Consider the following 24,485-nt stretch of genomic DNA (forward strand, 5'->3'; position numbering starts at 1 on the left):
AGAAGTCACTTTACCCAGATTAAGTCCTGTGCTTTTATGTACTTCCGGGTCACTCAGAGCCCAGCAGGTGGGAGCTCATCAGAGGTGACACAATTTGTGCTTAAATAGAATCCTTTGCTATCCATGGCTCTCTCCCTCTTTCTATGCAATGCAGAGTTTTTTGGGTGCTTTTGGAGCTATGCTTCATTTAGGATTCATTTTGAAAATGAAAATTTATAAAACTGGCAGAATATTAGAATCACTATTACCTAAAATTTCCAATTAGCAGAAGTGAGTCATAATGGGCAAGGAAAAGAAATTAAACCTCTGAAGGCACTAAAGCAAATTCCACCCCCGTTCTCTCTGCTGCTTTTTAAAATAAAATTTAAAAAATTGTTTCCCTCAAATCTGTGTTCAAACTTGTACAGCAAGGCCCAGCATTTGATGTGTTCATCATTGATTTATTTTTTTCTCAATTCAGTGGATGTTTGTTGAGGTCCTGATTTGTGGCTGGCACTGTGCTGGACACAGGCTGGGAGGCCAAACCTGAATTAGATGCTCACTCACACTGGTGAGCAGCTAGGGTGCAGGAGAGCTGTGTGTCCCAGCACGGTAAACGGGTGGGTGAAGCTTCCCCAGGCTAAGGGAGCTGAGGAACAGGAGCCCTGCGCATGGGACAGGGCGGCGCGGGACTGCCGAGGAGGTGGTGCTCCTGCTTCTGCACTGCGGCGACTCTGGTGGCATGACCGGGGCCCTGCGTTTTGAATGCAGCACCTGAGGATGTGGCGTTTGGGTAGAGTGTACGGAACATCAAGCTCCAGCTCATCAGGTGTTGTTTTCTAATGGGAAAGAGCACGGTTACATCTCTGAGTTTTGCAGTTGATGATACACTGCTGCTAACTAATGGTTAAATCATAAACACAGAGCTCTGTTCTCAGGGAAGGCTCCAGATCTAGCTCTTGATGGCAACCCCCAAACCATATGCCTCCAGGAAGCATGCCATGCAGCACAGAATTAATCTAAGCAACAGTTGCTGGTTAAAAAAAATAAAATGTGTTTTAAACTCTATCATCTATCTATCTATCTATCTATCTATCTACCTACCTATTATCTATCTATCTATCTATCTATCTATCTATCTATCTAATCATCTACCATTCTACCTATTTTTTTAAGAATAACATTAGAACCTAGATTCTGGAGAGAGACTTTAGAACTTCATAACATAGTATTTATTATGCTTACTATTACACACACACATGCACACACACACACACAAATTGGGATAAAAGCAAGAAAAACACAACCCTTTCCTTGAGATTTTACCTTTCCAAATAGTGGTAAACATACAGTTGGTCAGTGAAGTGTTTCTTGCCAAAAGTCCACAAACTTTAAGGGCTCCCTTCACCAGGTTCCACTTGTGGCTTGGCAGAAAGGCTATTCAAGCTTCTGCAATACAACATAAAATAAAAATAAATTATATTCCTTTAAGTTAAATAACTAGAAAGCATTTTAGAAAACATTTTTCTCCCTGGAGTCTATTTTCCTTTGTCTATACCTAATTTGCTTTTATATGGACAAAATTATAAGGGGAATTAGAAGAGAGGGAGGGGGGAGGAAGAAAGAGAGAGAGAGAGAGAATGAGAATATAATTACTGGAGTTGAAGCTGAGCTAGGAGTTACTGCCCTCACTTACTTGCTTTCAAGAGGGTTTATGGAAGCCCTAGCCATAAATCTTAACAAGGAAGTTTGAAAAATCAATATTTAATTAATTTTTAGGAGCTGAATTTTACTTTATTTGTTTTCAAAAACTAAAGTCTATCAATGAGATGGTTATTAAATGGTTAAATGGAAGAACTGTGTTTTATTTTTGAGCTAGGAGAGGAAAGGGGAACATTAGCAAAGAGATTGAATGGAAAAGAATGCCTTTCCAATAGGGATCTATCTGTGCAAGATGAAGTCTGTGGAAGAAGAAGAAATGCTTAAAGTGTCCTTTTTAATAGAATAAAACTCTACATCCAATGTTGGCAGAGGAGGAGCAGCTGAACCCCAAAGCCCTGAATCTTGACCCTCAATACTTACCCGACTCTTAGAGGCCCCTGGCTGATTGTCGGTACTGCCTCTCTGGCTTTGTTAGGGGTGGGTTGGAGGGGCTGCTGTTTTCAGATGAAAGCTCTGGCCCAAGAGTAGCCTCTTCTCTTGATTTGCTAAAGCACAAGGGAGGCCGGCTGAACATTTCAACGGGGCTTTACGAAGGGCACCATAGACCTCTGGCCTAAGAATCACCTGGTGAACTTGTGAAGATGCATGTGTCAGCCTCAAAGATTCTGATTTTACAGATCTGGAGTGGCACCCAGGAATCTGCATTTTGAAGTACCTCCCAGGTCCATCAGAATGTAGGGGGACCACACCTTGAGTAACACTGTGGAGAAGGCCAGAGTTAGGTTTTAATGCTGTTAGGAGGGGATTATGAATAAGAACGATGAGCATCCCTATCCTAATCTACTATCATAATAGCAGTTTGTAGGGAGGGGTCCACACAAGAACAGCAGCGGATGGGCATCACCATGGCACTTTAATAAGCATACCCCAGGAAGCTGCCCTGGAGCCAATGGCTCAGCTCTGAGGACCAGGTGTGCTTTGGGGGGCCCACAGAACTGCCCTGGCCCAACTAACTGCAGCAGGAGGCAGGGTATGAACAGAGTGCCAGTGGAGGTGCTGATGTTTAAGGCACAGTAACTTGCCCACTAATAAAAACAGGCCCAGTGAACACACAGCTCTGACTAATTAGATTAGCAGCTTCTCCATTAGTGGGTGGGTGGAGACTAGCAGGTGGGCAGGCAGAGGCATAGTTTCCATTTATCTGTGAGAGAATAATAGGAATAAATTACACAAATTAATATGTTGCCACACGCAGTTAATAAATGTATCCTAGTTGCTTGGGAGAAAATTCAATTACATTTTTTATTTTTTTCTCTTTAAACAGTGGTTGTAGACAGAGATACTGAGTTGAGGGAAAAGAATATAAATATACTAGAGGCCCGGTGCACAAAATTCATGCACAGGTAGGGTCCCTAGGCCTGGCTGGCGATCAGGGCTGATCGGGGCCTTCCGGCTGCTGGCTGGGACTGTCCTTCTGGCTGCCAGCCAGGGCCTCCCTTCCCTGGCTGCTAGCTGCTGGCTGCTGGCCAGGGACTGCCTTCATTCCGCGCTGCCCCCTGGTGGTCAGAGCATATCATAGCGAGCGATCGAATTCCCAGTCTCTCAGTCGAACTCCTGAGGGGACAATTTGCATATTAGGCATAGATGATAGATAGATAGATAGATAGATAGATAGATAGATAGATAGATATTCACTTGTTAAGCTTCCTTCTAATGTCCAAATCCTAGCAGAAGACTCTGCCATAGTCACTGATAGTGCTAGGGTGATTTTACCAGGCCAGCCCTAGACTACAAGAGTAAGGGAGATGCTGTATTAACTGAATAGGTGCCACATTATAAACTCCTCTCAGATTAAAATTTTGCAAAAATGGTTAAAGGATTGGCAAGCCTAGAATATCTTCTTAAGAGGAAAATTGTTCGCTGTCTTGTTTTCCAATGAATCAAAGCAGTGAACCTCAAAACACCTTTTGCATCTGGAGTAGTCTGCTGTCTGTGATGTGGCAGCAAGAGTCTGTGAGATTCTCGGAGCATCGCGATGACTATGAGAGTTTGAGGGATTGGGGGGGAGTGCTCTGGCTCAGCAAGGTAAACACCTTGGCCAGACTTGTTTTCTTTGGTTCCAGCAACCTCTGCGGTGCACACCGTGTCAGCCTCAAACACAAGTCAGAAACTCCTTAGAAAGATATTTATTTCATGTGCATTTGAAATTAGAAACTTGCTTCTGCTTGACTTAGAAGCCAGTTCCCTTTGGTTTGCTTATCTAATATTGGCGGGTGGGTTAAGAGAAGTGCTTTGGGTAGCTCGGGAGAGCCTCCTTCCTGGATGGGCCCCTTGCTCTTCTCCCCCAGGAGGAAGCTCCTGAGAAGAGTGTATTACAAAGCGGACTGTCCTCTTAGTGTGGACTAGGATAAATTCTCCGTGGCCCCTGATCAGCTGTTTACCTTGGGTAACACAGGCTACCTATCTGGACCCTGGTGGCCCCACCTTATCTGCCTGAGATGAGGAATCAATAATCTTGTATCCTCCTGAGGCCCAGGCCTGTGGGCGTATCTCACGACTTCTAGTAGGAACGCTGTGGGTAACCGACCTCTGTGTTTCCGGAGCCCTGTTCTCCATGTCTGGAATGTCCTCGTGGTCTCAGCTTCTGTTTATCCTCCAAGACTGACACAGCTCTGTGAAGCCTTTCCTTACCCTCCTCCCTGCTGTCATTGTTCCCGACTTGCTCACCCGGTGCGATCTGTGCATTCGGCCATAGCAACTCGGAACGTCCCTTCAAAGCTGCCTATAGTCTCCACGAGGTATTCATAACCTGGTACTTGGAATTCCTCTGAACGTGTTACAGCAGCCTTGTGTTTCCCCAGGGGAGGGCGTAGCTAGCTGTGGAGAAGGACAGAACTCTCCCGCTATGGTTTTCAGGGAACAGGGAAAGCAGTAAGTGCCTCCCTGCCATTTATCATCCAACGCTTTAAATTATTCACATTGATTTCCAATCCTTACAGATTGCATGTGATCACGTGAGTACAGACAGCCTGGCTACAGACTCCAGCTCTGCTAAGAAGCCCTGGTCGGTTTGTCTTGATGACAGGTTTGGCTTAGCTCATCAAATCCGCAACAAGCAGTGCCGTCTCTACTCTTTAGGGTGAGTACATTTTACAGCAGACGAGAACAAAAACACCTCTGCAGGCGGCCAAGGTCCTTCCAGCGACACAAAGTTATGAATGGGGGCAGTGTATGGCAGGTGCTGTGCTTTGCCTCCTGCCATCGTTCAGACTCATCTGTCTGTGATGTAACTATGGGTCCTTGCTGTTCACCTGAATTGGTCAGGGCCACTTTCTCATTCTGCAGGGAGTGAGTTGGCAACTTCAGTTTTCAGCCTAATGATGATCCTCTTGGTGAAGTCAACGATTTCCAGCAAGAATTGGGGCATCCTTATTGTAAAGAGAGAGACAAATATTAAGAGTGCACCTAGAGAAAAGGAAGAACAGGGAGTATATTAGACATTTTATGCACAGTATGGTGAGTGGCCCAAGGCAAATGGTCACGATTGGACTTTTATGTTTTGTACCAATGGTAAATCTGGGTATATTTTTCCATTAAAAAAGAAAGAAAGAAAAGGAACTTCTTATGAAACCATAGATTTTGTCAAAACTGTGGGAAATATTCATAATTCAGTTACTCGGGCTGAAAATGACCTAAATGTACAAATTAATTTAGAGAGCTTTTTGTAAAAGGGTGAACATAAAGAAACGAAACTATTTCACCAAATACACCAGTACTCATTAAACAGTCCTGAACTTACAAATGGTATATGCCCAGAAAAGTCAGGAGAGAGTTGTTTTTGTTTGGAGCACCCTGTCCCATAGACTCTTTGTGGAAGCCATGCAGTTAGGTCCTCAGGCAAGACCCCGGAGGTCCTTCACAGAAGCACCGGGGACCCCAACAAGCGTCATATGCTTGTTCCTCACCAATAGGTTTCATCACCTCTCCGATTTACATTCAGGCCCGTGAGTGACAGCTGCACACCAGAATCCTAGATGGTAAGTGTTAGGGGCAGACATTTGGGCGACATGGAGGCCTGCCCACAGGTGCTGATGCCTGGAGGATGACCACCGCTTGTAAAACTTTACCAAAACAAGAATTCTTAATGATAGTCACCATGGATTAAAAAAAAAAACAAAACACAAAAAACCCAAATGTTTCAAATAAGAGTTTCAGGATAATAGAAACATTCTTCTGTGGGTTAAATGAAGCATATCAGTGGAGCTTGATAAGAGCAAGCACTCGGTATATACAGGGTGTCCCCCCAAAATGTATACACACTTTGAATACAATGATAAAAGCAGTGTTTATTTAAAGGCAGTATTTCCTTTTCATTTAACAGCTATCAGCTGTTAAAGTGTGCACGCCTTTTGGGGGACACCCTGTGCTTGCTACAGAGATGGTTGCTGAGGTAAGGAGACTACGGAGGGCAGCTGGCTAAGCTGTGATGTAAACTTGGAGGCTTGAGGATGAGGAAGTAAATCGCTCAGCCAGTTGATCAGAACAGAGCTCTCTTGCTGGGAGCCCAGCCGCTCTGCTTCAAGATTGTAGGAAGAATGGGAAGTTGTGACAGGAGCATTTATTTTATATCATATTAAAAATGTATGAAAGTAGGCCATAAAAATAATTGCCTAGTACCACATGCAAATTGGAGATCTCAGCTTAGTCTTATTTTCTTGCTCCAAATTGCTTTCATATGTTGCTTAATATTTTACACCCCGGAATAATTTTATTTAAAGCATATAACTGAGTAAAATGGAACTGGGAAAGCTGTTTTTGGAGAGATTTTTAAAATTCCTTCTTGCTTTCCTCATGCTTCAGAGCCATTAGATAAGATGGTTCTGCTGTAAGATATCTGATTATTACATGGAAAAAGGTAGTTTCTTATTTTCATGTAAATGTTCACTATTCAAAGTCAACTTTGTAAAGAGCAGATAAGAACAGTTGAATTCCCCTAGAAATAGAAATTAATAGATTATGAAGGCCAACATTTGAAGATGCTTAATTGAAAACTGGAAACTAAAGAAACCATTTCTTATGCCCTAAATAAGGATGCTTTGGATTGTGGATGGTGTATATGCTGATCACACTGTTACAGGACTGAGGGTCCAGGCGAGCATCCCCCTTTCTCAGGTGAATCGCTTGCTCAGGGGATGGTAAGTAGCAGCTGACAGCATCTCAATTGATGCTGAAGGAAGAAAGAAACCTAGGGCAGAGTGGTGCCCCTGAAATGAGGTGCCTGGGCTCCCAGTGTTGGGCGTGTTGGGACAGTTGTGAGATAGGTGGGGAGGGCAGGTGACAGGTGGGCCCCCACATCCAGGCAGCAGGTGCTCCAAGCCCCAGGGCTGTGGCAGCACAACAGCATGCCACTGCTGTGCCAGTCATTTCCATCCTAACAGAGGACGATGGGTGCAGCTGCAGCTGAGGGTAACCTTCCGGAGTGAGGAAGGAAGGGATCTGAGGACCTGAGCATCAGAGGACAAAGGCTGACTGCCTGCCTCCTGGTCTGTTTCCTGCCCTTTCCCCACGCCCAAGAACTGGAGCCGGTATCACCTCCACCTTCTCTCTGAAGTTTCTTTACTAGGAACCAAAGCTTTTTATTTTACATAAAGGACTTTTTTTTTCCCCCCCTGGGAAAGTGTACTCTGTATGAAGGTCAGTTGAAAACAAAAGTCAGATCCTTTTCAGTTTTGAAATGGGTAGAATATAGCAATTAAGACAGGAAAAGCACTGACGAGGAACATTATGTTATGGAGAAGGGAACTGAGAAATGAGAGGCTGTGGGTTCAGATGATAATGTCATCTCCCGTAGAACTTGGGTCGCGTCAGTCCTGCAAGTCTTCCTGCGTGTAGAGTGGAGGGGTGATGGTGGGAGCTGGTGGGGAGGCTGGGGGCTGAGGGAGGTAGCGAAAGTGAACTGAGGAAAATCACCTATTTCATTCTTCATGTGAAATTTCAGGGGTAGGAGCGTGAGTGGAAGGGAAAACTTGAGATGGGATCATGTGCAAGCAAATGTTTTTCATCTCTTCTTTACTTCTTTGGGGGAGGGGGTTGAAGATATTAATTTGGTTTTAAGACATTAATTCTCAGCATTAGACAGAAGAAGATTTGATAGATGACACACGATTAAGCAACAAGAGCAATATTTTATACAGAAAATCTGGGACTTTGGTTGCCATGAGCACGTCAAGAGCAATGACTGATCTCCAGAGCCAGACACTTTCCTCTTATACTAGTGTAATTAACCAGGCGCTCACAGCATGTACGAATGAGGAATCAGGAAAGCGTGGACACAAGGAAACTACTTAGATAATTTTTTTCCTAATCACCCACATGAAATTTTAATACCATAGGTTATTCTGTTTACATATATATATATATATCCTATCTAATAAAAGAGTAATATGCAAATTAACCATCACTCTGCTACACCCACAAGCCACACCCACAAGCCAATCAGGAGCGAATATGCAAATAAACCCAACCAAGATGGCCACAGAGAGCAGGAGGGAGGCTTGGGTTTCCCCGGCGATGGAGGAAGCCAAGCTTTCCACCTGCCCTTGCCGGCCTAGGCATCCACTCAAGGCTACAAAGTTTCAATGATAGAAGATACATAAACCCAAACAGAAATGGCAGCAGCCACAGAGATGAAAAGAGCAGGAGGCTAGGGTTGCCCCCGGAGATGGAGGAAGCCAAGCTTTCCTCACACCCTGGCCGGCCCAGGCCTCGATCAAGGCTACAAAGTTTCAATTGTAGAAGATAAATAAACCCCAGATATCAGGGCCTCTGCTTGGGTCACCAGGGCGCGTGGCCGGCCTGCAAACCACCACAGGCCCCTCGCCCAGGCCTCCCCATGCCCCAAGGGAACCCCCACCCTGATCTGGGACACCCTTCAGGGCAAACCAGCTGGCCCCCACCCATGCACCAGGCCTCTATCCTATCTAATAAAAGAGTAATATGCAGATTGACCATCACTCCAACACACAAGATGGCTGCCCCCATGTGGTCAAAGATGACTGCCCCCATGTGGACACAAGATGGTCACCACAAGATGGCCAGCAAGGGAGGGCAGTTGGGAGGAACCAGGCCTGCCAGGGAGGGCAGTTGGGAGGGACCAGGCCTGCAAGGGATGGCAGTTGTGGGCAATCAAGCCTGCAGGGGAGGGCTGTTAGGGGTGACCAAGCTGGCAGAGGAGGAAAGTTGGGGGCGACCAGGCCTGCAGGGAAAGGCAGTTGGGAGGGACCCAGGCCTACAGGGGAGAGCAGTTTAGGGGGACCAGGCCTGCAGGGGAGGGCAGTTAGGGGTGACCAGGCCTGCAGGGGAGGACAGTTGGGGGGGACCCAAGCCTGCAGGGGAGAGCAGTTTAGGGGGACCAGGCCTGCAGGGGAGGGCAGTTAGGGGCAAACAGGCTGGCAGGGGAGCAGTTAGGCATCAATCAGGCTGGCAGGGGAGTGGTTAGGGGGTGATCAGGCTGGCAGGCAGAAGCGGTTAGGGGCAATCAGGAAGGCAGGCAGGCGAGCAGTTGGGAGCCAGCAGTCCTGGATTGTGAGAGGGATGTCTGACTGCCCTCGAGGGGTCCCAGATTGGAGAGGGTGCAGGCTGGGCTGAGGGACACCTCCCCCCCCATGCATGAATTTCGTGCACTGGGCCTCTAGTATATATATGTGTGTGTGTGTGTGTGTGTGTGTGTGTGTGTGTATAATATCTATAATATAAAAGTGTAATATACAAATCGATTGAACGACCGAATAGCAGAACGACCGTCAGGATGACCTTCCGGGCGACCATGCTATGACACGCACTGGCACCAGGCCAGCCAAGGAGGGTGTGATGCAATTGGTTTGGGGGCTCCGCTATCACCCCACGATCACCCCACAGAGAGAGGCCCAGGCCACCCTTTGTGTGGCGATCAATCACAGAGCCCCAGCCGGTTGGGCAGGGCCTCACTCTGCTGGGTGATTGATTGTGGGGCTCCAAAGAGGGAGGCCCAGGCCACCTGGCCAGTAGCGCTGTGGCAGGTGTGTGGGGCCAGCCAGTGATTGCCCCACAGAGGGAGGCCTAGGCCAGCCATGCGATGGCACCCCACGCCTGTCGCCCTCAGAGAGAGGCGACCGGTGGCGGAGGAGGGGGGACAATGTCGCACAGATGGCAAGCAGTGGCAGCGGCGGGGGTGGGGCCAGCTGCTGGCAGCCGGGAGAAGGAAAGACCCGATAGGCTCTGATCACTGACCAGGCTTAGGGACCCTACCGGAGGGGTCCCCTATGGCGAGAGGGTGCAGGCGGGCTGAGGGACACCCTGCCTCGTGCACCGGGCCTCTAGTACTATATAAGATATAATAATAATAATAATAATATATATATATATATATATATATATATATATATATATATATATGCTTTATATGTAAAAAGAGGAAGATGTTTTTGGCCCCAAGAATCAATTTTTGCCCCCTTAAGGGTGAGATCATCTCTGTTGAGAATATATGTAAAAAAAAGTTGGCATTTTTATGCAATGTTATTTAATAAAAATTAATACTTATAAAATATTTTTTATCCACTATTTAGTGTCATTAATGCTTTGGAAAACCTATATCTCTCCCTCTAGTAGTTGGCAGTTTATAAATCTAATTATAATCATCTCAATAATTATATAGTAGATCATGTGATTATTTTTATCAGGATAGATAATCATTTGTCCACATTCTCTGGTTCCTGCTGATGAAAAATGGACTCCTGAAACACTTGGGGTAAAATGCTAATTGTCATACTTTTTCAACCCTTCTGCCCTCAATGGTGTGGGTTAAAGACTTTCCCTACAGTTGCTCTGAATTTATCTTTGAAGTTTTTTTAACAGCTTCGTTGCGATATAATCCACATACCACACAGTTTACTCATTTAAAGTGTACAATTTAGTGGTTTTGCTCACTATAGTCATTTGTACATTTTTATTCCCCCGCAACTCCCCCCTCAAAAGAAGCCTTGTTCTCCAGTAGCACCTGCTCCCAATTTCTTTCCAACCCTCTTCCTGCCCTTTCACCTCATAGTCCTAGGCAACCACTAATGTACTTTCTGTCTCTGTAGATTTGCCTACTCTGTACATTTCATATAAATGGAAGCATAGCATATGTGGCCTTTTGTGATTGGCTTTTTCAGTTTGTATAGTATTTTCTTTTTTTAAATCTTTCTTTTTAAAAATGTTTATTTTTTCTTTCTTTATTGATTAAGGTATTACATATGTGCCCTTATGCCCCCATTGCCCCCCCCCACTCATGTTCATGCCTTCACCCCCCTGGTGTCTGTGTTCATTGGTTATGCTTATATGCATGCATACAAGTCCTTTGGTTGATCTCTTCCCCTTACCCCCACCCTCTTGCATAATATTTTCACATAATGTTGTAACATGTATCAGTAGTTTATTCCTTTTAATTGCCAAATGATAGTCCACTGTATGGATATACTGCATTTTATTTAGCTACTCATCAGTTGATGGACATTTGGGTTATTTCCTCTTTTTGGCTATTATGTATATACTAGTGGTCCGGTGTATGAAATTTGTACACGTTAAAAGGGAATTAATTAGAGGAAATATTTTAATATTGCTATTTGTCCTTTCCCTATAATAGAAGTGTCAGAGATGAAAGAAAATTAGTAAAATGTATATGAAAATCTCCCTCCTGTCAGAGTCTGGGGCACGCCACAGGACCTAGAGCAGGGGTGGGCAAACTTTTTGACTCGAGGGCCACAATGGGTTCTTAAACTGGACCGGAGGGCCAGAATAAAAGTATGGATGGAGTGTTTGTGTGAACTAATATAAATTCAAAGTAAAGGAGCGGAGGGGAGAGTAAGAGAACCCTCCGCTCTTTCGGCTCCGCAGGCCGGATAGAACAGCCGAACGGGCCGGATCCGGCCCGCGGGCCGTAGTTTGCCCACAGCTGACCTAGAGTCAAGTCCCCGCTCACCACCCACACGCACTTCGAAAACACAGGAGACCCAGACCTGCCAGCCCCACCCCCATTGGGTGAGACCCAGACCTGGCCAGCCCCACCTCTGTCAGCCCCACCTGAGGGGTGCAGCCTCAGGTCCCCCAGCCTGGCGCCAGGCAGGGGGCACAGCCTCAGGTACCCTGGCCTGGTGCCAGGGTGGGGGGCACAGCCTGAGGTCCCCTGGCCCACCACTGGGGCAGGAAGCGTGGCCTGAGGTCCCCTGTTAAGCCCTGTCGGGCAGGGGGTGCAGCCTGAGGTCCTGTGGCCTGGCGCTGGGGTGGGGGGCACGGTCTGAGGTCTCCTGGCCCAGTGCCGGGGCGGGGAGTGCGGCCTGAGGTCTCCAGGCCCAGCTCTGGGGTGGGGGGCGCGGCCTTAGGTCCCTCACCATGCAGCCTCAAATTCCTGCTGTTCAGTCGTGACATTATGGCGTCCCGGATAATTTGCATAATATATAGATAGATTGCTATGAAAATTCATGTGTAAGTTATAATGTGGGCATTTACTTTCATTTCTATTGGATATATACCATTTTAAAGTCCTACAAGCAATGTATGAGTGTTGCAATTTCTCCACATCATTGTGGACACATTATTATTGGTCCTTTTGATTATAGCCTTCATAAAGACAGTCACCTTATAGCCACTGTGGCTGTGAGTGGTATCTTGTTGAAATTTTTATTTGTTTCTCTTTATTGACTAAGATCTTGAGCATCTTTTTATGTATTTATGCTCTGAGTTTTTGATTCCTGGGGATCATAAAGGACACCCACCTTTGTACTCTCAGGAATATTTTTAAAAGAATAACCAAGGACCTAAAACAGTGCTAGGTCCATCCTGTCTATCCTTAGGTAGTCATTCTGCCACACCAGATTAGAGCATGGAAAACTTAGTGGAGATTACAGTATTCTGAACTGTGTGGGTTCCATAAAAGGTTGAAAATATGAAACAGGATCTCTTGGGTAAAAGGAACGGGAGGCGTTGTGAGAGGAGTGCTGAATCTCTTTCTAGGCCGAAGGACAGAGAGAATTATAACTGAGGGACATCAGGGAGCTGACATGCCATGGATCCAGTGAAGAAAAGAGCAATGAGGTGGGCGTGAAGGGAGAGGACAGGGCAAATAAGAATGTCTAAGTGCAGAACCTCTGCACTGAAAACGATTTTGTACTTAACAAGAACACGGTAAATAATTGTTATCCAATGAGCTAGTATATTTCAAAATTATGAAATAATCTGAAATAGTAGAGTCTAAGAGAATGAAGTATTTCTGCCCTGGGTTCAGGTTTGGCCTATGTATTATAGATACTCCGTGGTATTTTTGGTACCTTAAATCACATCTAATTATAGTATTTTGGGCAGAGAAGCCATAATCACCATTTAAAAAAAAATCTTCTCTCAGTTAATGTTTTCATTCAAATTAATGCTTTAATCAAAATGATGAACCTTATGTCACTAAATAAGGAATACTTTTGAGTAAATTAAAAAATTTTAAGTATATGAATTTTGCACACGATGTGCCACCTACTGGGTACTTAAGTCTAATTTCTCTCTCCTGTTGATGTGAATTTTAGGTGAGGTATCTCTTCTGCTTCTTGAGTACTAGATCCAGTAGGACCATGTACATTTGCCTTTTGTTTACAGTGTTATTTTCAAGCACTCTCTATTTCCAAGAAAACAGCTGCTGTCCTTCAGTCACACTGCATGCACAGCACTGTGATCATTGGGATGAGGACAAATTACCTCGTTAGTAGAATGCACCTCTCCCTAAGGGAACTGATCCTGGGGTTTATGTTTTGGACATGTTCTGAGAAAATCTCTTAAGACAGCTGGGTAATCTTTGCTTCATTGCTACTATGGTTTACATCTTAAAAAAAAAAAAACACATTTGAGCCCTAGCTGGTTTGGCTCAGTGGATAGAGCGTCGGCCTGTGGACTGAAGGGTCACAGGTTCGATTCTGGTCAAGGGCATGTACCTAGGTTGCGGGCACATCCCCAGTAGGAGGTGTGCAGGAGGCAGCTGATCGATGTTTCTCTCTCATTGATGTTTCTAACTCTCTATACCTCTCCCTTCCTTTCTCTTAAAAAAAAAAAAAAAAAAAGGCAATAAAATATATTAAAAAAAAACACCATTTGATATGCTTCTACATGTTGAACATGTGATTCTCTGGTCTGTGTCTGTTTAGCAAGTAATTTCCCCCCTCTCCGTTATCCAGAAGCTTTTGGCCATAGTGCTCTTTGTGAAAGAAGGATTATTGAATGTGTTAAAATAGGAGAAGGCTCCAGCATACCATTTCCAATGGGCAGTTGATTAAAATAGCCACGTGTTAAAATAGGAGAAGGCTTGATGTAAGGAAGAAAATTGGCCTTGAAACTGTCATTTTGTCAACGCAACACTTTTGCTTCATTACCTGTTTTTGTGTGTTGATTTCCATCCTCCTCTTTTTCTACAGGCTGGGAAGTGATGATACCCAGTTTGAAGTTAGCATGGCCAACAACGGATGTGAAGTGCATCGTTTTGATCCTAGTGTTAAGTCGGCTCATATTCTGGAGAACCAGCGCCTCTGGTATCACCGCTTGTCTGTTGACTGGCGGGACCCCCATCCAGCTGTTGCTGCCCACAAGCCGCATAGCAACACCAGAAAATTGGGGACCATTTTGAATGAATTTGGGCATCACAAGGTGAGAATTTTTTCATTTGATTTCAAAATCAGGTAAAGTGAACAAACTCATAAACTGTGTTTTTTAAAAATACAACCCCAAAATTGGATAGTTTAAGGTCCAGTTTAAAAAAATATATTTTTGAATTACATTTTACATTCAATATTATTTTGTATTATTTCAGGTGTACAGCATTGGGGTTAGATGATTATATTTTTCACAAAGTGTGATCCCGCCAATATTTCCAGTACCTACATAGTATCATACATAGTTATTACAATATTATTGACTATATTCCCAATGCTATACTTTATATCCCCATGACTGTTTTGTAACTAGAAGGTCCAGCTTTAACCTTACTCATTATCCATCATTATTTATAGAGTCAACTCTGTAGACCTAAGGTTTTGAAATATTTATATTGTAGAAATATTTATATTGATTTGAAAAATGTAGCTGCTGTTGAGTAGGGCTCAGTAAGGTTTTTGGCTAAGACTGGACAGGGAGACTAAGAAACCTACTCCTAGCATAGGCTCCAGCATACCATTTCCGATGGGCAGTTGATTTAAAATTTCCAGACAGAGGAAACTACTTACGTTAGCCTCAAATACAAAAAGTAATCAGAGTCGGGTTTACGTTTGATAACAGATTGCTTGTGTATCGTATTTCTCATTATTGGAACAACTATTTTGAGACTCCAGGCTATGAAATGTCAGAAAATATGTGTAGCTTTGATTAAAATGTACTTTGTAAAATTGAATGGACATTATCTGTGTTGCAGCTGAGATACTTATGTTCAAAGGATGTCAAATCTCTATAAATATTTTATTGTGAACGGATAGCAAAAAAGAGACTCCAACTTTGAACTGTGTTCCTAAAAGCAGAGCTGAGCTAGTTGCATTTTGTAGGGAGATACTGGAAAAATTCTCCTCAGGGTAGCTGTCTTCTGTTTGATCGCCAGCCTTCTGGGGTTGGCCTATCATGGCCTGTTATTCCCATCCAGAGATGGCATGTAATTTAGAACATGCCAGAATAGGTATTTTGGTGAAACAGTGTACATGGAGCTCAATTTTAAACTTGCGTTTGCTGCTTGATCTTTAATAAAAGAGCTTTTCCTCTGCATTGTTCCCACTTCCCTTTTCTCCTCCTCCTCCTCTTCTTCTTCTTCAAAAAACAAAAAACAAACAAAAAAACAACAACAAACAAAACAAAACGAAAACACCAAACTCCCTTTAATTCAACAGCAGGAGCTTCTTTAAGAACAACTTCAAAGAATCTTCTCTTCTTTTAACATATGATTAACTACTGATTTGTATTTTGCTTTGCCATTGAGAGTAACTAGCATTTAATAGTTAGAAGCCTTAATGAAAAGTATATAGGATTTTCCGGGTAAAGCCTGTGAACAGAACCCACAGAACTGAGAGGATTCTTTAGAGCTTTATTTTGTCTTTGCTGCTTGTTACCTTCATAGACCTGCGTTTTACAGCTGAAAATGACAGGCTTGACTCTCGAATATGTCAACTCTAGATTATTCCAAGAGCTAACTACTGACCTTTGTGCTCATTTAGGCGTTTTCCTGCTTCTCCTTAATGCGCTTTTCATCCTGGCCCCATGTACCACCACTCTTTAAGAAAAGACTGAGTAGAGGAAAGAGGTGAAGCTTAAAGCGATTTTGCTTTGTTTTCCCCCATAATATTTTTAAAACTTTGGAATATCCTATATAATAAAAGGCTAATATGCAAATTGTCCCCTCGACCAGGAGTTCGATCAGGAGTTCAACCAGGGGTGGGACCGGCCGGCCAACTGCCCACGGCCCCTCCCCCTGGCCAGCCGGGCCCAATTGGTTTCGATTGGGGCAGGATGGCTGGACCCCACTTGTGCACTAATTCGTGCACCGGGCCTCTAGTGTGAGGATAAAATGAGACTTTGAAAAACGATCTGTGGCTGTAATTGATTTAAGCCATATTGCCTGTGGAAAATGTGTTCTTAGACAGCCAGACTCGCCCCTGATCTGTGCTTGTGTGACCGCATGGGAGCTGAAGTAGGCAAACCTTACTGCTGAGGATGAAGCAGGAAGTCTTCAGCACTGCGCCTGAAGCAGCAGAAACATATACATCACCAGAAAGGAAACATGTTCTGGAAAATTCCTTGTATTCCAAAGGCTACTTATTTTTATTAAACACTTGAATAATGTCACTTAAAAATAGTAAAGATGGTAATTTTTATGTGTATTTTACCACAATAATAATAATTAAAAAAAAACAAAACACACAGGAAAAAAGACCCCTAGTAATAACGAAAGTGATCTGGCTCAGAATTGTCAGAATGTTTTTGCTGCTTAAAAAAACAACAGCTCTTGTTGAAAATTTTTAAAGAGACTGACATTCTTTTGTGGAGATGATTTTTGGGGGAATGCTTTAAAACAAAAACAAAACTAAGCCCGTTAGTGAGTGATGGCTTCCTTTAGGAACATGCTTCTGGGAGCAACGTGATAACAGATAAAGGGAAATTCATTTCTGGCCCGTAGCACTCGAGGGCTGTTTTCATTTTGCTGCATGCGCACAGATACTGGTAAATAGGACGTGGCTCTGGCAGGGAAAGCAAATAGAAAAAACATCTCACACTAAAACATGGAGTGCTTTTTACCTTGCTTCATTTTCTCTCTTTTTTTTTCCCCCCTGAAAGCAGCTATAGAAACCAAAGTGGTGTTAGTTGTGTTGTTTTCACTTCATAACTTTAAAACATCTCCTATAGATGTTCTCCATGTTAACCTGTTATTTTTCTTCTTTTTTATCAGACCTCGATTCTAGCCACTCAGGCAGAAATGTCGGCAAAATGAAAAGCAGCATTTTGAGATGGTGACAGAAAGATGCATATGGCTTTCTCAGTACTTTTTAAACTCTCTGGTAATTTTAACTTCAAACTATAAATCAAAAATCTTTCTAAAGCATCAAGGGAGAGCAGCTGCCTCAGCAAAAGCTTGAGAACCAGAAGCTCATTCTGTCAGGGAATAATTTCACCTGAATCCAGCATTATCTGAAATGATTAACTGTCTTTACCCAACTGCTTGTTGCTGTAACTACACATTAGAATTTTTCCAGAATATGACTAGAAATATTGAATCTGAAGTTTCTACACATATTAATCATAATCTCTGCTTTTTTCCCCCTAAGGTCTTGATTACACAGCGTATGCTAAATGATCCAGGCAGGTTAATGGTAAATTATTATTTTCAGTCTCAACCATGCTGATGGATGAATAACAGGACTACGTTAGAGCTTACCTCTGCAAATTCATTAGTCTAGGTTTGAGACCTGGGTCCTCCTGTTGGTTTTTGGCATTGGGCAAGTCTTAAATGACTCTCTGGTGCTCAGTTTGATTGTCAATAAAACTGGCCCAGTGACACCACTTAAATAGATGGTTTTTGCGGATTGGGCCAGAAAACGGTGTGAAAGGCTCCAGCAGAGTGTCTGGCATGAATTAGTCATTTGTTTGTAAGTTCAAAGAATTTTTATGAACAGTTTCAGAAAATTTGTACTGAATTTCATAGAAAACATTTTCTTGCCCTATTTTCAGGGAAAAGACATGGGAGATTTTTTTTCTGGAAATTGTTAACTGCACCTAATTCCAGTCAAGAGTTTTAAATGAATGTTTTGTGTGAAGCTGAAGGGCAATTGGTCCTTCATCGTGGTTGTTGGGAACTGTTATTGTTTGCTGCCTCGGGTACTGAACAGTTTTGCTGTGATTGTCCAGAAAGTAAATAGAATGTACTAAGCTGCTGACGAGTAATACAGAGCAGATGTAACCTGAGGGGGATGACCGGGTAAAGCTGGACTTCCCGCGTGCTCCGTGCTGAGGAAGGATGGGGTCCTCCTTCTCCTCTTTGGATGCTACCCCAGCCGTTGAGTGTCCCCATGGATCCTCACAGGAGGGGCAGTTTCTGCTTCCCTGGGCTGAGGGCTCCCCATGGATAACAAAACATCATTTCTGCCTGGCTGGCATGGCTCAGTGGTTGAGTGTCGACCTATGAACCAGGAGTTCATGGTTCGATTCCCGGTCAGGGCACATGCGGGCTCCATCTCCAGTATGAGGCGTGCAGGAGGCAGCACATCAATGATTCTCTCTCATCATTGACATTTCTATCTCTCTCTCCCTCTTTCTTCCTCTCTGAAGTTAACAAAAATATATAAACAAAAACAAAACATCAGTTCTGTTGTGTGATCACTGCTGTATTAGAGAGAATGTGGGCTTTGAAATTCAACTACAGAAACATTCCTTTCCTTTTTGCTTGTCAAATTGGCAGATGTAAACAAGATATTGATGCTGCCCTACACTGGAGTGCTTGTTGGGAATAACACTCATGCTTTGCTGCTGGAAATGGAAAACGATAGCACTTTCTGGAAGAAAACTCAACCATGTGTACTAGTATACATGATGTCACTTTTTATTCAAATTGTCAAATTCTATTTCATCTGCTATTAGTTCTGCCATTCCAGCTCTTTTTGGATAAGTTTTTATGAATGCCATTCTAAATTCCTTTATTTTCATTTTTTGGATATAGTTTTAATTTATGTAGCATTTAAGAGTGACATTCAGTATATGCCTACATTATGTTTTTAAATCCAATCTGATAATCTCTGTCTTTAAACAGGTGTGTTCAATTCACTTAGTTCATAGTAATTGGGATTAATTTTTACTCTTTTAAATTGGGCTTTTTGGTTTTCAGTACATTTTTCTCTTCTTGCCAAAGCTTATTTTTTTTATTTTTTGTGGTTACCTTTAAATTTTAAATGTATGTAATTATAAAATTTTAAAATAACATATAAGATTATCAATATTTTTATATTCTTCCTAAATATAACAAGGATTATAGCAAGTTAACTGCCCATTTAACATGGACCCTCACATGGTTCTTTTCTGGAGGTTGTTTTTTAAAAATATTTTTTTATTGATTTCAGAGAGGAAGGGAGATAGAAACATCAATGATGAGAGAGAATCATTGATTGGCTGCCTCCTGCTGCCCGCTACTGGGGATCGAGCCCGCAACTGCAACTAGGCGGGCATGTTCCCTGACTGGGAATCAAACCATGACCTCTTGGTTCTTAGGTAGATGCTCAACCACTGAGCCATGCGGAGGGCCTTTTTTATATTTTAAAATTGTCAATCACTTTGGGGTGAATTTCTCAGTACTAGCTTCCAATTTTTTAATTTCCTTTTTAACTATGTCCATTCTAGAGTTTTATACCATTTATTGATATTTTAAAAAATTGCAATGACTATATTTTTCACTTCCAAGGTTTTGAATTGGTATTTTTCCTCTCTGTTCTTTTATAGTTTTGCATATTTTTATTTCAAAATGTATTACCACTGCTTGCATGTTTAGGTATTATTCTTATTGGTTGCTTTGAGCATCCTATACATAGTTATTTTAATCTTTTGTCAGACTGTTCAGCAAAATCAGTTTAATCTCAGAATGAATATCCCACGTATTGCTTTAGTTGGCTGTTTCTCATCAGTTGATTTCTGTGTGTATTGTGGAATTTTCGTTTGCTGGCTCATTTTCAGTGGGAGTCTTTGGGTTTGGGTTTGCTTTTTTCTTTTCTTTTTGCTTCACCCTTCTGTGCCTCGTGATTTACAGTGGCCTCAGGCCTGGCCTTACTTAAGCACTCAGGGGCTCCTGCTCCTCCTTGAGCTATTGGGAATATTTTGTCACGGCACCCTATAGGCTCTAGGGTCTGGCTCACTTGCTATTTATTAGGGTGAGTCTCTCTCCTCCAATCTCCCTAGGCCCGTGGTCGGCAAACTGCGGCTCGCGAGCCACATGCGGCTCTTTGGCCCCTTGAGTGTGGCTCTTCCACAAAATACCACGGCCTGGGCGAGTCTATTTTGAAGATGTGGCGTTAGAAGAAGTTTAAGTTTAAAAACTTTGGCTCTCAAAAGAAATTTCAATCGTTGTACTGTTGATATTAGGCTCTGTTGACTAATGAGTTTGCCGACTACTGCCCTAGGCCAGTGGTTGGTGTTAAGCCCCAGCCATAGCCAGTGGTTGTCCGCAGTTTATTGCAGGCTTCTTTCTTCACTAGCCCTTGGCTTTAATACGTGAATATGGCTCGATTGCTCCCTCAGGAACTTCTCGTTTCTACTCCCTGTAGGACATGCACCTCTAGGCCCATTGTCACCTCTTTTAGGGCAGGAGCTTAGCACGTCCTGGCTTCAGTCCACCCACTGCTGTGTCCTGGTTATAGAGATGCTCATCTTATTTTTGAGCGAGCCCTGCTTTGTCCTTTTGGTTTATTTCTCTATTTCATGATTCTCTCTTTTTGCTTTGTGTTTGGCGTGGGGGTGGGGATGGTGGATCTTGTCTTCATACTTTTTTAAAAGTCAACTTGATTCATCTTTGTTACTTAGAATTATCTGGAGAAATAATATGCATGGACTCACGAGTCAACTGATCTAGTTATGTTTTCTAATACATGTTAAAAATACCTAACAAATGAAAGATTTTGAAATGCTTATTTGTATTGCTCCAAGTCATATTGTATACCACGACTGCTCATATTTGATGTGTATGTGAACCTTCTGGAGAGTCTAATTAAAATGCAGACATTGATTCAGGAGGTCTGGGGCGGGGCCCCAGATTCTGCATTTCCAGTAAGCTCGCGGGTGGTGGTGCTGCTGCTGTTGAGGGGACCATCCATTGAGTAGCAAGATCGGTACCACAGCTTGAGAAACACAGGAGCAGAGGATGCTTAACAGTAATTGGCAGGGCTGGGACTTGAAGCTGGGTGGTTTTCCCTCAGAGGCCCAGCACTGGGCCACTCTGCTCTGTGGGCGTCCTTCCCCCGTAGGCCGAGTCCCTGCCAAGGGTGCCGTGAGGCACAGATGCTGTGTTGTGCTCCAGATCGTTTTCCATGCTTATTCCTGTGCCAACCTGTGCCAGACTTTTGTACTCAACGAGCTGTTTTCCTGGGATAGAAATGTCCTCTGGTTGTCTGTGACACAATTCAAGGCCCAGACACGCCTGAGTCCTAGGTGATTAATGGTTTATCTGGAGCCTTGCTCTCAGATGTGTGTTCCTAGCTCAGCCCGAGACCAGAGACCCTTTATTGTGTGGAATCCCATCCCAAATGGCTAGTGAAAGACTCAGGAAATACATAAGATACTTGCCAACCTGACTTTCTCATCAGTACCTTCCTAAATAAAATGTGCAGGGTATCAAAGTTTGAGTATTTTATCTTTTATACAGCCCATTTCAGAATTAATTAGTGGCAGCTTGAGCATCCAGAGGCCTTCGTCAGTGATGTTCCAGAAGAACATTTGGGTGGAAAATTTCAGGGAAACAGGATTTTCTGTGGTAAAGGGAGAAGTCTAGGTGACTCTTCTAGGCCCCACTGCAATCTTCTATTTCGATTTGTTTATATTCCTGTTTCAAAGAGAGCTATCTTTCTGTGTATTTGAAGGCAGCTTCATCTTGCAGAATTGCTATTTAATCACAACGGTGCTGTGTTTCTGTGAAATAAGCCAGTGGCAATTTAGGAGTAATGAGTCACAGTCCTGAATTGCAATTAGAAATGCAGAGACATCTTTCGGTCTCCATCAGCCTGCAGTGGACCCTAAGGACAAGGCATCTTGAGAAAGTGAGTCAAGAACTTCCTCCCTCGACATTTAGAAGATGAGTTTTGGCTTTTTATCTTTTTCAATCTTCTCTAATGGTGAGATTTGCTGTGAAACAAAATGCCTGGGCTCTTCTGGGTGACTTTCACACCATCCAGTATTTAGCTAGCACGTAGGCACAAGAGGTTACAAAGCCCATTTGGAGAATGAACTAGGTACACCTGGACTTAGCCAGGGTTTGTGTTCTCTTTGACGTGTTCTCCCCTTGGATTTCCTTGGGCAGAAGCCATGACTGGCGTTTTGTGTGAACGGTGCTCTGGAATTCGGAGACCCACTCCCACCTGTGCAACCAAGTGGCTCTCATATTTTACTGTTGAATTCGGAGCACTGGTAAACCAAAAATAGCAGCATCAGGCCACAAGCACAGAATCGAATCACCTAGGGAACTTAATTAAAATGTCAAACCTAAGACCAACCTCAGAGATTCCGATTTAGCTGGTCTGGCATGGAGCCCAGGAACCTGCATTTCACCCACCACACCCCACTCTAACCCAGGGGACATGAAGATCACCCTTTGATGACCTCAGTGTGTAGAGGGGACATGAGGGGCTCAGCCTTCCCTTCGAAAGCCCTCATCCCCTGCTGTGCATCAAACCCTTTAAACAAGAAGGCGGTCCAGAGCTTGGCTGCCCCATTCTGCAGCCTTCCTCCCTGTCTCCTTACCAAGTCGCCGTGTTCTCTCTGCCTCAGTTTCCCCTGTTGCATGGTGCCTGATACATGACACCTGCACTTGAGAAGATTGTGCAGCAAATAAACTCATGTCAGTGAGAGAAATGAAGGGGACGTTTTGATGAGACCAGAATTGGGATTTTATATAAAAGAAAGCATTATGGCAAAAATCGCTTCTTTGAGATTTTCAAAGGGCCCGGTATTATTGCAAAAGAGGAAGATTTCACATATGGAGGACATCAGCCTCCCGGGAGCTGGCATTTGTTTTTGTTCTTTGCTGTGAACCAGAGGTGGGCGTATTTGCCTGAGAATTTTGCCATCTTGACAAAATTTGGCGACTCAGAGCCAAGTGAATCCGGAGGAAGCAGAGGGGCTCTAAGCTTCAGGGGCCCCAAAAGGTTTCCCTTTGTGTGACTCCCTTCCTGGCGGAGACTGTGATCCGTAGCAGAATGTCACATTCAGTGTTGTGCGGCTCGGATTCGCTGGGTCACGCAGCTCAGCGAGTTCCTTTACGTGTGTTCAAAATGCTTAACGCCTTTTGACAGTAAAAGCCCCCAGAAGTCGCTATCATATTAGTGCATCCTTTGAGGGAGTGTATTCCTGAGCAAATCCTGTGAGGTCACACCCAGGCTCTCCATTTCTGCCTCAGGGCTCAGCAATGCCAGTTCCCCGAGCTGCCCAAGCAAAACAAAGCACCCATGGGGCAGACTCCAGGGGCTTGGGAAAAGGCCGTCACACTTTCATTTGGAGATAAAACCTGATTTATTTTCCAGTCAGTTAAACTATCAGGACAGGAATGTTGCATTTTAGTTAAAAATATAAGGATCATTAAAAAAAAACACAAACAACAACGCACCGATTTCCTAGCGTGGCTTGGCATTCAACAGTTTTGCAATTAAAATGATAATGCAACATTTCTTATAAGAACTTCTCTTTAAAATCAGCGCGATGGGCTCACAGCACACCATTAGGAGGAGTTATGTAAAGCAGCCTCTCTGTTCCAAGTTTTTTTTTTTTTTTTTTCCAAGTTTTATTTTAAGATTTAATTTATTCCAGATTCTGCAGGAAAAAAAAACATCCACGTGACAAGCCTGCTAACAGATGTCAATTTAGTTTTATAGCACATGCCTGCACTTCCGATCAGAAAATGGAGATGCTTCTCTCTGCCTGCTGTTAGTACATGACTCAGCTTGCTAACACGGTGCCCGGAGGACAGCTGATTAATAATCTATGGACGGGCAACTTACCACCTCCCTTCATCTTCGGCAGGATTGAGTGTAAGCTTCATTTCACATCACGCCTTTGAATGAAGAGAGGTGCTGGAAAGAGCAGAGGTGCCAGAAAGTGGATTTTTCTCTGTGTCCATGTCACTCAGGTCAGAAGACAGATTGTACTGCAGTGAAAAGAAATAATAGGAAAATATAAGAATTATTCAATTAGGTAGAACTAAATCTATATTAAATTCCTTTGTGGTATTGGTAGATAAAGTAATTCTATGTAATAAATATTATGTCAAAATCAACTATAACAAAAACACTTTACTTCTTCATATTCACAGGGCCCATTTCTCTCTGTTCACGTGGCCGAATAATTATTGGTTTATATGTTGCACTTCTGTTTACACTCCCATCTGTAGGTCTGGTCCATCCATCTATCCATCCATTCATCCATCGAATAAATATTTATTAAGCACATTCTCTATGCAAGGACCTGTGCTTACATAAAAAGGATACAATCTCTTTTTAATTTTAAAAAAAGTTTTAATTGTGGTAAGATACACAACATAAAATGTACCTTCTTAACCATTTTCAAGTGTATGGTTAGGT

The 24,485-nt window shown here is 43.4% G+C and overlaps 1 protein-coding gene across 1 annotated transcript in view; it reads left to right on the forward strand.

Annotated features, from left to right (window-relative positions):
• Positions 1-24,485, forward strand: part of METTL24 (methyltransferase like 24) — a 79,902-nt gene that overhangs the window by 33,118 nt on the left and 22,299 nt on the right. The window contains 2 exon segments of the mRNA XM_080664092.1: positions 4,641-4,780; positions 14,109-14,337. Coding sequence (XP_080520218.1) covers positions 4,641-4,780; positions 14,109-14,337 — 369 coding nt within the window.

The sequence above is a fragment of the Plecotus auritus genome (genome assembly GCF_963455305.1).
Source record: "Plecotus auritus genome assembly, chromosome: 4".
NCBI lineage: Eukaryota > Metazoa > Chordata > Mammalia > Chiroptera > Vespertilionidae > Plecotus > Plecotus auritus.